Raw genomic sequence first — 13,690 nt, 5'->3', positions numbered from 1 at the left:
CCCTCTCTCTCTCTCCCTCTCTCTTGCTCTCTCTCTGTCTCTCTCTCATCTCTCTCTGTCTCTCTTTCTCCCCTCTCTCTCCCTCTATCTCCCCTCTCTCTCTCTCCCTCTCTCTCTTCTCGCTCTCTCTCTGTCTCTCTCGTCTCTCTCTGTCTCTCTTTCTTCCCCTCTCTCTCTCTATCTCCCCCCCTCTCTCTCTCTCTCGCTCTCTCTCTCGCTCTCTCTCTGTCTCTCGGCTTCTGTCTCTCTCTCGTCTCTCTCTGTCTCTCTCTCGTCTCTCTCTGTCTCTCTCTCGTCTCTCTCTGTCTCTCTCTCGTCTCTCTCTGTCTCTCTCTCGTCTCTCTCTGTCTCTCTCTCGTCTCTCTGTGTCTCTCTCTCGTCTCTCTTGTCTCTCTCGTCTCTCTGTGTCTCTCTCTCTCTGTGGATCTGAGGAGGTGTGTTATTTGTCATTCTCTGTGGTGTTGTTTTTCTTTCTTTTCTATTATCAGGAAACACACTTCCACTGTCATCCTGCACAGATCCCCCGTCCAGTTACTGTAGCTAAGGATGATGGCATATGAAGGCAAGGCAACCAATCAGAAGGCTTACTGCCAAACCAAAAGCCAATAACAGCCCAGGAAATAAGCTCTTTATTTGCTGTCGTCATTGTTATATTCAGCTCAGGAATTCTTGACGTAAATGTTCTGGAATGTTCTGGAATGGTTTAGATTGCACATTTATTGTGTGCATGTGCTGTTATGATGAGAGCATAACTAGGACCAGGAATAACTCCAGGCCCTAATCACAGCCAATAAGACTGGTAATTCCCACTATTCGCCCTTTGCCAGTCTGCAGATCTGCCAATACAATCCAACCAAAATGATTTCCCAGTGTATTTTGGAGCGCAACACACTCATTATGTTAAACATATGCACTGGACAAACATGACACTTGTAATTTCTCAATGCTGCTTCTTCTGTGTATCAAAATAGCCTTTTTATTTGACTTTTTTAAAAGCTTAGTACTCCGATATTCACATCATTCATAACAGCACTCAAATGTTTTGTCTGTTATTTGCTCATCTGTATTGAAGGGGACAAGAATCATCTTAATCTCTCGCTTTTCGCTCAGCTTAGTTTGTTAAATATCAAATTGGGTTGTCTGAGAGGACAACCAAGTTATCTCTATCCATGTAAATGCTAAGGTCAACAAAATGTAATTTATCTGAAATAGTTCATCGACTGCTCTGGTCTGAATGTGCCCATGTTTAAAACATGAGCTACATCAGGTGGTTTGGAATATATATTCGGCTGGCCCTCCTGGCCTCCTCTCATTCAGCCCTGCCTCTAGTTCAGATAATTACCAACCTGCTGTGTGGAGGTCTCCAACTCATCTCCAATCTCAGTCTACTTCATCTGTGAGGAGCGAGCCTCTGGAAAAACAATCTATTGCACCACGCTGCTGTGGGGGCTGAGAGGTTGACAGTGGTGTGTGTGTTTGTTTGTGTGAGTGTGTGTGTGTGTGTGTGTGTGTGTGTGTGTGTGTGTGTGTGTGTGTGTGTGTGTGTGTGTGTGTGTGTGTGTGTGTGTGTGTGTGTGTGTGTGTGTGTGTGTGTAATATACCAAATGTGATATGTATCCCATATCTCCTGTGTGTGTGTGTGTGTGGAGATTGCCCACCACAGCATCGTGACTCCTGCTCACCAAGAGGAGATCTCACACAAATCTCTTCAGCGGAGATCCTTCCCCTTTTTAATGTGTCAGTTTCAATAGACACAAGGCTCTGTTATATTAACTGCTGAAGGGTGTTTAAAACAGGGTTACATATTTCAAATACTTCACTGTGTCAGTGTCCCAAATAGGGCACTGTTCCCTACATAGTGCCCTACTTTTGACCTATAGGCCCTGGTCAGAATTAGTGCACTGGAAAGGGAATAGGGTGCCATTTGGGATGCTCAGTGTCTCTTTAGGGTTTAACAGCCTATGGCAAACCAGAGAGCTGTGTCTGTATCCATTTCACACTCTAAGAACAAGTTAATCTGTTTTCTGTTCCTTTCGTCGTTGTCAATTCAACATGTGGAGTGAATGTGATTCTTCAACCCGGCATGACATTGGTTTTGTATGTATAGGAGGCCTATTGATACTGTGATACATGCTTTCCCTTCAAAGTCAAGTTTGTTGTGCATGACTGAATTTGACAGAGTGCAGCACAGGGGATAAATATGTCATTATTCTGTCCGTTCACCCACAATGCATCAGAATGTGAAAAGCCTATCATTGTCTTTGTGGGCAAAAATGTGACTGTCTCCCATGAATGGAGTCTCAAGCAGCAAAAAGGAGGTTTAGTGGAATTGATTGAATGCTACTGTAAGTTCGTTCAAAGGACTCACCTTTTTCTTTGGATATAGACGAAAGGGCTCTGTGATGCTAAAAATGCACTGCTGTCGTTTCAGGTGACGCGTGGAACTCTTCCCTTCTGGGGGTTTTCTGTCACCTATGTTGTTCTATTGTCGCACAATGAGGAAGGGGGCCTTTTAGGAGGACAGACTTGTTGAATTTGGGCATAGGTTTTAACCATCACCTCCCTCGGTTGGCTTTGAATCCCTCTTAACCTGTCTTCTGTTCTGCAGTATATCAACATGCTATTAAAGATGGTTTCAGTCTATTCACCATACTGGATGTCTTCTGTTCTTTCCCTCTGTTGTGCTGAATGACTGGGTGTAGTACACACAACTTTCTATTACACTCTATCAGAATCACCTTTATTCTCCCAAGTACATTTATAGTACCCACAATGCAATGTGCCTCAGTGAGAAGGTGCAGCCAGGAATAGACAATATCCAAGCGGAATACAGACAAGTCAACATAGACATCATACAGAATGTACAATATCAGAACAGTAAACCTAAAACTCTGGAGTAGAGGCTGATTACAGTGAGAATATACCATTTACAGAGGGGCTATATCTATATAAGCATAGGGAGGGATACTGCCATGGTGAATATATTCAGTGCATTGACAGTGAAAGATGGGGTGTCCGGGGTGGGCAGGGTGGGCGATGATCTTACCTGCACTCGTCCTTGTCCTGAAGGCGTGCAGGTCCTTGACGGATAGCAGGTGACAGAAGATGTGCTGCAGTTTGCGTGTGCAGCGGGCAGACACAGACCCAAACCAGACGGTGATAGTACAAGTGAGGATGATGGATGTGCAGAACCAAACCAGTTTCCTCTGCTGGCGCAGTATGTGAGTAGGTAGAGTACACACAACGTTCTATGGAACTGTATGTGAGTGACTGTAGTACATAACATGTTCTAGTACTGTACAATAGACCTCCAGTTCACTAGTTGAGCCTGAGAGGTTTTCCTGACCATGTGACCTGATCAGGAAAACCTTTGGACCCAAGTTCTAGCCGATAACTAGAGCCAATACCCACTAGGCACACACTAGTTGAATCAATGTTGTTTCCACGTTATTTTAATGAAATTACATGGAACCAACGTGTAATAAATGTTGAATTGACATCTGTGTCCAGTGGGTAGTTTATTCTGGTCAGGTTAGGCGAGGAATTACTCCTGGCTAGTGAGTGGCTTCTCCCACTGTGTCCATTGTTTTTTGTGTCCCAAACTGTGTCCCGTGTTTTAGCAGTACTGGGAAGGAGATATCAGAGCTCTCTGCAGAACTCCAGCTGTTGTGGCTGCCTGACTAATGTGCTAGTTAAGTAGAAACACTAAATGGCTCTCACAATGTAACAGATAAACAGAGGAGAGATAAACAACTCTCTCCTGAGTGTATGTCCGTTCCATTTGTAGAGATGATTCAAATTCAAGTGTATTGACCTTTTTGTATTGTGAGAGATGGTTTAGGAGCAGGCCTATCTGTGAAAAGGGAGGCATAAAAGAGTTGACACTCGATTAAATGTATTTTGGTGGTTATGTTTGCTTTTATTGAACTGAAAGAATACCCAACCAAATCCCTTCTCATGGTACACATTTAGCCATGAGACATTTGAATTAGTGTTACTCCTGGCTTGTACAGTACCTTTATATAGGGCTACTTTATGCAGTACATCATTGACCACATTTTGTTTCATTTCATACACTATTACAGCATTTGGACTCACAGAATAATATTTTCAGTTCAACACTATTGAAAACAAACACAGTATCTTCACGTAAGGGCCAGTTATAAACATTTAAGAAATGTTCATATATTTTACAAACCGTTATTTATATTACAACCTGTTATTAAAACTGTTACATCAAACTCTAAACTGGTGAACGCTACCTCTAATGAATATGTACTGTATACAGCATCGTAGAAGAAACAGCCACAGCACATTAAAAATAAAAATAAAAATGTTTTCAATTTATTCAGATACTTTACAAAATGCTTTGTATTTGTTCGTAAGCCGAAGTGGGCCACAATGACTTCGTATAGATCTGAAAAAGATGGTGTCACCTTATGAATTGTATACAGCGGTGTACCACAGAAGAAAAAACATTGTATTGTTCAATAATACAGTCCATTATATTATGTGACCATTCAGTTCCAGTGGATACATATGGAATGGAAGCATTTTGGCCAGGGCATCTCCCATGATGCCTCTCTCTGTCTGAATACTGGGGTGTATTCATTAGAGCAAGACCGTAGCAAATAGTTGTAAAACGTTTCGCATCGGAAATCGTTCACTCCTAACGGAAACAAGAGTTTCTATTGGACAAATTCAGGTAGGTCACTCCCCGTTTCATTCTGTTTGCTTCTGTTGGCTTTCATTTGGTTCGTTTGTTTCCTAGTGAATACACCCCTGTGTTGACGAGGTGTCCGGCATAGTCAGGAATTCTGGGTGGAAGTTGCCTGTAGGAACAGATCTAGGAATCGGTTTACCCCACCCAAAACTCCCAATTTTAACCATTGGGCGAAAAATGCTAAACCGACCTTAGATCAGGTCCCAGGAGTCAACTGTATCCTATTCCCAGTTAGACGGCGGCTTCGCCCACACTTCCTGTGTGTGAATTCTGGTGTGTGACGCCAGCATGTTCACAAGGTGCGCTGGTGGTCATCTTGTGCCAACGCTGTTCAGGACAGACAGGGAACCAGCAATGAGGGATACTTTCAACTACAGTCTAAAGGTGATTTATCATAATACTTTCAACCAGACCTAGTTTCAAATAGCCTTTGAAATACTTCAAATATGTTGAGGGTTTGTTTGAGCCCACCTGGAATTCTAGTTGGGTAGTGTTTGCCCATCTTTTGGGACCCATCTATTGGTTCATGGTGCCAGGCAAGCTCAGTCATGCACAAATGCCATTTGAACCCAGGTCTGCTTTTGACTACATTATAAAGGTAATCTTTTCCATTATAATGGGGCTGTTTGATAAATTACGTTTTATAGCGAGAGCAATTTATTCATTCTTCTCATATGTGAAAGAGGTGGAGTGAGGGGAAAACCAGAGAGAAAGGAAGAGGTGTATAAAGAGATGAAGGCCGTATTTGAAAGCATCAATTCTACTCAGTAGCTGATCACCGACTAAGCAGACTGACTGGTCGACAATCATATTAAAACGTTATTGAGGATACAAGGTGATTTGTAGATCAGTCAGTCTACTCAGTTGGTGATCAGAGACTCTCAAACACGACCAGAGACTGACAAGAGTGAAGGGAGAGAGAGAGAGAGAGTAAGAGGGGAATGTCTGAGAGAGTAAAGGGACATAGAGATAGTGGGGACAGAAAGAGAGAGGGAGAGGGGAATGTGTGTGTGAGAGAGAGGGGGAGAGAGAGGGGACAGAGAAAGAGAACAGAGAGAGAGAAACAGAGGGGACAGAGAGTGATGGGGAGAGAGAGAGAGAGTGACAGGGACAGAGAGAGAGACAGTGAGAGGGGTTGGGGCCAGAGGGGAAGGATATGGAGCATCGTGGGATCTGCTGCTTGACTGTGTACCTGTTTGATGCCGCCCTTGGAGGTGCAGAACATGTAGATGACATAGCCTGGCACAAGAACCATGGATGACAGAGACATGACCCAGCCAATCCCCTGCCCCCACGCCGGGTACACGTACTTCCCCAAGGTCAGGGGGGTCATCTCAATGGCACTGAAGGTAAACACTCCCTGCACACACAGAAACATTTACATGAGGTGAGGTAATAGGTGATGCTCCAGGCCGACTACATCACAGATGTATACCAGATCTCCCAATAATAACCTGCCCAGGGACTGCGGTAAACAATTAGCCGGCTGGAACGTTGATTAATGTGCACTGTCCCTGTAAAAATAAATACATGAAAAAACGGAAGAAAAGAAACACCAGCCGGCCAGATAGGACAAGCTGACAAAATGGGACAAGTCAGCATGCTGGCCAGATAGGACAAAATGGGACAAGTCAGCATGCCAGCCAGATAGGACAAGCTGACAAAATGGGACAAGTCAGCATGCTGTCCAGATAGGACAAGCTGACAAAATGGGACAAGTCAGCATGCTGGCCAGATAGGACAAAATGGGACAAGTCAGCATGCCGGCCAGATAGGACAAGCTGACAAAATGGGACAAGTCAGCATGCCGGCCAGATAGGACAAGCTGACAAAATGGGACAAGTCAGCATGCCGGCCAGATAGGACAAGCTGACAAAATGGGACAAGTCAGCATGCCAGCCAGATAGGACAGGTTTGATGGATGGCCAGATAAAACAAGCCGGCCAGATAGGACCATCTCTTGTCCTATCTGGCCAGTCAGGTAAGACAAATCAGCCTGGACAAGTTTGGCCAGCCAGTCAGATAGGATAAGTTGGCCAGACAGCACAAGTCAGTCCGGACAGGTAGGACATGTTCGGCCAGCCGGCCAGAAAAGATAAGTTCAGCCAAATAGGTTAAATAAGGCCAGATAGTAAGTGATTAACTGAGTAGGGGAGAGTGGTACTTCGTCAAACAGTCAGAATAACGATAGCAGCCCATAGATATGTCTAGAACATTGATCTTCCCATATTGATACAGCCCTATGGGCCACTGTGAAAACATACAGCACTACATGCCTTTTTTCAGGACTAACTCCTCCACAGGTTTATTCTGGACAGAGACTGATTGTGAACACTGAGTAGTGTTGTATCTGTCATAGTGTTGTTCTATTCTTGTCCCATTTCTTACTTAACTTCTTAAGGTATAGGGGGCAGCATTTTCACTTTTGGATAAATAGCAATACTTCACATGTCTGGCTGTTTTTTGTATTTTTTTTGTGTGTGTTTTTGTTTTGTACTAAATGGTAAAAGAAAATCCATTAAAATAAAATACACGTATACTGAACAAAAATATAAACGCAACATGTAAAGTGAAACTTTCCATACGCACAAAAAACATATTTCTCTCAACTTTTGTACACAAATTTATTTACATGCCTGTTAGTGAGCATTTCTCCTTTGCCAAGAGCCATCCACCTGAAAGGTGTGGCTTATCAAGAAGCTGATTAAACAGCATGATCATTACACAGGTGCACCTTGTGCTGGGGACAGTAAAAGACACTCTAAAATGTGCAGTTTTGTCACACAACACAATGCCACAGATATCTCAAGTTTTAAGGGAGCGTGCAATTGGCATGCTGGCTGCAGGAATGTCCATCAGAGCTGTTGCTAGAGAATTGAATGGTGATTTCTCTACCAAAGTCATTTTAGGGAATTTGGCAGTATGTCCAACTGGCCTCACAACCGCAGACCATGTATATATTGTGTGGGAAAGTCGGCGAGCAGTTTGCTAGTGGGCAAGCAGTTTGCTGATGTCAACGTTGTGAACAGAGTCCTCCATGGTGGCGGTGGGGTTATAGTATGGACAGGCATAAGCAACGGACAACGAACACAATTGCATTTTGTCTATGGCAATTTGAATGTACAGAGATACCGTGACGATATCCTGAGGCCCATTGTCGAGCCACTCATCACCTGCCATCACCTCATCTTTCAGCATGATAAAGCACGGCCCCATGTTGCAAGGATCTGTACAAAATCCCTGGAAGCTGAAAAAATGTATACATTATGCCCTATATAGGAAATAGGATGCCATTTGGGACCCAACCAGCGTTTCTGAGATACAGGGTTAAGTATGATTTCCCTGAGGATTTAAACACATTGAAAGCCAATGAGAAGCCTGAATGGAAATGGCAGTTACCAGGCAGATTGCCGGAGTAAAGAACTTCCAGCAGAGCTTCCACCAGCCGCAGGGCCGATAGCCGATCATCTCTTCAATGTCCCCATAGAACTTATCAGCTCCTAAGACAGAGAGAGAGAGAGAAGAGAGAGAGAGAGAGAGAGAGAGAAGACAGAGAGAAAGAGAAGAGAGAGAGCATTGAACAAACTACACAGGTGACGATTTATAGGTTATATGTCAAGACAGCCTAAATTTTAACTGTAGGCTATATCCCAAGTGGGACTGTTGATATGCTTTTGAGTTAGCTAGGCAGCCAGCTGTTGTTGACTTACTCAGTGAAGTAAAAACTTGAGCAATAACCTTTTAAAAGTAAATTACAACAATACTGAGATCATGCTCATGGGCCCCAACTCCCTCATCAAGAGACTTTGTCAACTTTGGCATGACCGGGTTAGTGGAAAATGATAAAGGAAAATATATTTTTAAAAGATGTACAGTTGAAGTCGAAAGTTTACACTTAGGTTGGAGTCATAAAAACCAGTTTTTCAACCACTCCACAAATTTCTTGTTAACAAACTATAGTTTTGGCAAGTTGGTTAAGACATCTACTTGTGCATGGCACACGTAATATTTACAACAATTGTTTACAGACAGAGTATTTCACTGTATCACAATTCCAGCGGGTCAGAAGTTTACATACACTAAGTTGACTGTGCCTTTAAACAGCTTTTTAGAAGCTTCTGATAGGCTAATTGACATCATTTGAGTAAATTGGAGGTGTACCTGTGGAAGTATTTCAAGGTCTACCTTCAAACTCAGTGCCTCTTTGCTTGACATCATGGGAAAATTAAAAGAAATCAGCCAAGACCTCTTTGGGAGCAATTCCAAACACCTGAAGGTACCACGTTCATCTGTACAAACAATAGTACGCAAGTATAAACACCATGGGGCCACACAGCCATCGTACCGGTCAGGAAGGAGACGCGTTCTGTCTCCTAGAGATGAACGTACTTTGGTGCAAAATGTGCAAATCAATCCCAGAACAAACGAGTCCTATATCGATATAACCTGAAAGGCCACTCGGCAAGGAAGAAGCCACTTCTCCAAAACCGCCATAAAAGTCCAGACTACGGTTTCAACTGCACATGGGGACAAAGATCGTACTTTTTGGAGAAATGTCCTCTGGTCTGATGAAACAAAAACAGAACTGTTTGGCCATAATGACCATCGTTATGTTTGGAGGAAAAAGGGGGAGGCTTGTAAACCAAAGAACACCATCCCAACCATGAAGCACGGGGGTGGCAGCATCATGTTGTGGGGGGGCTTTGCTGCAGGAGGGACTGGCGCACTTCACAAAATAGATGGCATCATGAGGCAGGACAATTATGTGGATATATTGAAGCAACATCTCAAGACATCAGTCAGGAAGTTAAAGCTTGGTCGCAAATGGGTATTCCAAATGGACAATGACCCCAAGCATACTTCCAAAGTTGCGACAAAAAATGGCTTAAGGACAACAAAGTCAAGGTATTGGAGTGGCCATCACAAAACCCTGACCTCAATCCCATAGAAAATGTGTGGGCAGAACTGAAAAAGCATGTGCGAGCAAGGAGGCCTACAAACCTGACTCAGTTATACTAGCTATGTCAGGAGGAATGGGCCAAAATTCACCCAACATATTGTGGGAAGCTTGTGGAAGGCTACCCGAAACATTTAACCCAAGTTAAACCATTTTAAGGCAGTGCTACCAAACACTAATTAAGTGAATGTAAACTTCTGACCCACTGGGAATGTGATGAAAGAAATAAATGCTGATAAATAAATAATTTACACTACTATTATTCTGACAATTCGCATTCTTAAAAGATCCTAACTGACCCAAGACAGGGCATTTTTACATCGGATTAAATGTCAGGAATTGTGAAAAACTGAATTTAAATGTATTTGGCTAAGGTGTATGTATATTTCCGACTTCAACTGTATGTATATATATATATACAGTACCAGTCAAAGGTTTGGACACAACCTACTATTTTCTACATTGTAGAATAATAGTGAAGACAAACTATGAAATAACACATGTAGTAACCAAAAAAGTGTTATATATATTTAAGATTTAAGATTTTTAAAGTAGAATCTCAAATATAAAGTAGTGTGCAAAGCTGCCTTGATGATTCTCTCAACCAGCTTCGTGAGGTAGTTACCTGGAATACATTTCAATTACAGGTATGCTTGTTACAAGTACATTTATGGAATTTCTTTCCTTCTTAATGCGTTTGAGCCAATCAGTTGTGTTGTGACAAGGTAGGAGTGGTATACAGAAGATAGCCCTGTTCGGTAAAAGACCAAGTCCATATTATGGCAAGAACAGCTCAAATAAGTAAAGGGAAACGACAGCGCATTGTTGCTTTAAGACATGAAGGTCAGTCAATCCGGAAAATATCAAGAACATTGAAAGTTTCTTCAAGTGCAGTCACAAAAAGCCTCAAGCGCTATGATGAAACTGGCTCTCATGAGGACCGCCACGGGAAAGGAAGACCCATAGTTACCTCAGCTTCAGATCATAACTTCGTTAGAGTTAACTGCACCTCAGATTGCAGCCCAAATAAATCTTTCACAGAGTTCAAGTAACAGACACATCTCAACATCAACTGTTCAGAGGAGACTATGTGAATTAGGCCTTCATGGTTGAATTGCTGCAAAGAAACCACTACTAAAGGACAACAATAATAAGAAGAGACTTGCTTGGGCCAAGAGACACGAGCAATGGGCATTAGACCGGTGGAAATCTGTCCTTTCGCCTAATGAGTCCAAATTTGAGATTTTTGGTTCCAACCGCCATGTCTTTGTGAGACGCAGAGTTGGTGAACGTATGATCTCCGCATGTGTGGTTCCCACCCTGAAGCATGGAGGAGGAAGTGTGGTGGTGCTTTGCTGGTGACACTGTCTGTGATTAATTTAGAATTCACGGCACACCTAACCAGCATGGCTACCACAGCATTCTGCAGCAATACGCCTTCCCATCCGGTTTACCCTTAGTGGGACTATCATTTGATTTTCAACAGGACAATAACCCAAAACACACCTCCAGGCTGTGTAAGGGCTATTTGACAAAGAAGGAGAGTGCTGGAGTGCTGCATCAGATGGCCTGGCCTCCACAATCACCTGACCTCAACCCAATTGAGATGGTTTGGGATGAGTTGGACCGCAGAGTAAAGGAAATGCAGTCAACAAGTGCTCAGCATATGTGGGAACTTGGAAGAATATTGGAAAAGCATTCCAGGTGAAGCTGGTTGAGAGAATGCCAAGAGTGTGCAAAGCTGTCATCAAGACAAAGAGTGGGTACTTTGAAGAATCTGAAATCTAAAATATGTTTTGATTTGTTTAACACTTTTTTGGTTACTACATGATTCCATATGTGTTATTTCATATAAATGTATATGTCATCATGGTTAGTGTTCTCCATGGTCAGTCTGTCATCATGGTTAGTGTTCTCCATGGTCAGTCTGTTTGTCACACCCTGACCATAGAAAGCTGTTTATTCTCTATGTTGGTTGGGGCGTGATAGTGACTAGGGTGGGTCATCTAGGTGATTTGTTTGTCTATGTTGGCCTGGTATGGTTCCCAATCAGAGACAGCTGTTTATCGTTGTCTCTGATTGGGGATCATATTTAGGCAGCCATTTCCTCATTTGTGATTTGTGGGATCTTGGCTATGTATAGTTGCCTAGTAGCACTGTTAGCGTCACGGTTCGTTTGTGCGTTATTGTTTTGTGTGGAGTTTCGATTTATTAAAATATGTGGAACTCTACGCACGCTGCGCCTTGGTCTACCCATTTCGACGAACATGACACTGTTCTTATGTTTAGTGTTCTCCATGGTCAGTCTGTCATCATGTTTAGTGTTCTCCATGGTCAGTCTGTCATCATGTTTAGTGTTCTCCATGGTCAGTCTGTCATCATGTTTAGTGTTCTCCATGGTCGGTCTGTCATCATGTTTAGTGTTCTCCATGGTCAGTCTGTCATCATGTTTAGTGCTCTCCATGGTCAGTCTGGCATCATGTTTAGTGTTCTCCATGGTCAGTCTGTCATCATGTTTAGTGTTCTCCATGGTCAGTCTGTCTTCATGTTTAGTGTTCTCTATGGTTAGTCTGTCATCATGTTTAGTGTTCTCCATGGTCAGTCTGTCATCATGTTTAGTGTTCTCCATGGTCAGTCTGTCATCATGTTTAGTGTTCTCCATGGTCAGTCTGGCATCATGTTTAGTGTTCTCCATGGTCAGTCTGTCATCATGTTTAGTGTTCTCCATGGTCAGTCTGTCATCATGTTTAGTGTTCTCTATGGTTAGTCCCTCATCATGTTTAGTGTTCTCCATGGTCAGTCTGTCATCATGTTTAGTGTTCTCCATGGTCAGTCTGTCATCATGTTTAGTGTTCTCCATGGTCAGTCTGTTCTTATGTTTAGTGTTCTCCATGGTTAGTCTGTCATCATGTTTAGTGTTCTCTATGGTTAGTCTGTCATCATGTTTAGTGTTCTCTATGGTTAGTCTGTCATCATGTTTAGTGTTCTCTATGGTTAGTCTGTCATCATGTTTAGTGTTCTCTATGGTTAGTCTGTCATCATGTTTAGTGTGCTCCATGGTCAGTCTGTCATCATGTTTAGTGTTCTCCATGGTCAGTCTGTCATCATGTTTAGTGTTCTCCATGGTCAGTCTGTTCTTATGTTTAGTGTTCTCCATGGTTAGTCTGTCATCATGTTTAGTGTTCTCCATGGTCAGTCTGTCATCATGTTTAGTGTTCTCCATGGTCAGTCTGTCATCATGTTTAGTGTTCTCCATGGTCAGTCTGTCATCATGTTTAGTGTTCTCCATGGTCAGTCTGTCATCATGTTTAGTGTTCTCCATGGTTAGTCTGTCATCATGTTTAGTGTTCTCCATGGTTAGTCTGTCATCATGTTTAGTGTTCTCCATGGTTAGTCTGTCATCATGTTTAGTGTTCTCCATGGTTAGTCTGTCATCATGTTTAGTGTTCTCCATGGTCAGTCTGTCATCATGTTTAGTGTTCTCCATGGTCAGTCTGGCATCATGTTTAGTGTTCTCTATGGTTAGTCTGTCATCATGTTTAGTGTTCTCTATGGTTAGTCTGTCATCATGTTTAGTGTTCTCCATGGTCAGTCTGTCATCATGTTTAGTGTTCTCCATGGTCAGTCTGTCATCATGTTTAGTGTTCTCCATGGTCAGTCTGTCATCATGTTTAGTGTTCTCCATGGTCAGTCTGTCATCATGTTTAGTGTTCTCCATGGTCAGTCTGTCATCATGTTTAGTGTTCTCCATGGTCAGTCTGTCATCATGTTTAGTGTTCTCCATGGTCAGTCTGTCATCATGTTTAGTGTTCTCCATGGTCAGTCTGTCATCATGTTTAGTGTTCTCCATGGTCAGTCTGTCATCATGTTTAGTGTTCTCCATGGTCAGTCTGTCATCATGTTTAGGGTACTTTTACATACTTCTTTTATGTGATTTTATAATGGTTGATCCTGCTGGTTTCCTTGTGTATGTAAAGAGACTAGTATTAACTGTACATGTTTAAACAGGA

The 13,690-nt window shown here is 42.7% G+C and overlaps 1 protein-coding gene across 2 annotated transcripts in view; it reads right to left on the bottom strand.

Moving 5' to 3' along the window:
- Nucleotides 1-4,332: 4,332 nt before the first annotated feature.
- Nucleotides 4,333-13,690, bottom strand: part of slc6a1l (solute carrier family 6 member 1, like) — a 31,619-nt gene continuing 22,261 nt past the window's right edge. For both annotated transcript variants that reach the window (XM_031815354.1, XM_031815355.1), the window contains 3 exons: nucleotides 8,123-8,223; nucleotides 5,916-6,083; nucleotides 4,333-5,050 (listed from right to left, as the gene is read on the bottom strand). In XM_031815354.1, the coding sequence (XP_031671214.1) occupies nucleotides 4,955-5,050; nucleotides 5,916-6,083; nucleotides 8,123-8,223 (365 nt within the window). In that variant the 3' untranslated portion in view covers nucleotides 4,333-4,954. The remainder of the gene's footprint in view (nucleotides 5,051-5,915; nucleotides 6,084-8,122; nucleotides 8,224-13,690) is intronic.

The sequence above is a fragment of the Oncorhynchus kisutch genome, unplaced genomic scaffold (assembly GCF_002021735.2).
Source record: "Oncorhynchus kisutch isolate 150728-3 unplaced genomic scaffold, Okis_V2 Okis09a-Okis19a_hom, whole genome shotgun sequence".
NCBI classification, from domain to species: Eukaryota; Metazoa; Chordata; class Actinopteri; order Salmoniformes; family Salmonidae; genus Oncorhynchus; species Oncorhynchus kisutch.
Note: the sequence above shows the minus strand (reverse complement) of the source record. Positions and strands in the feature narration are given on the sequence as shown.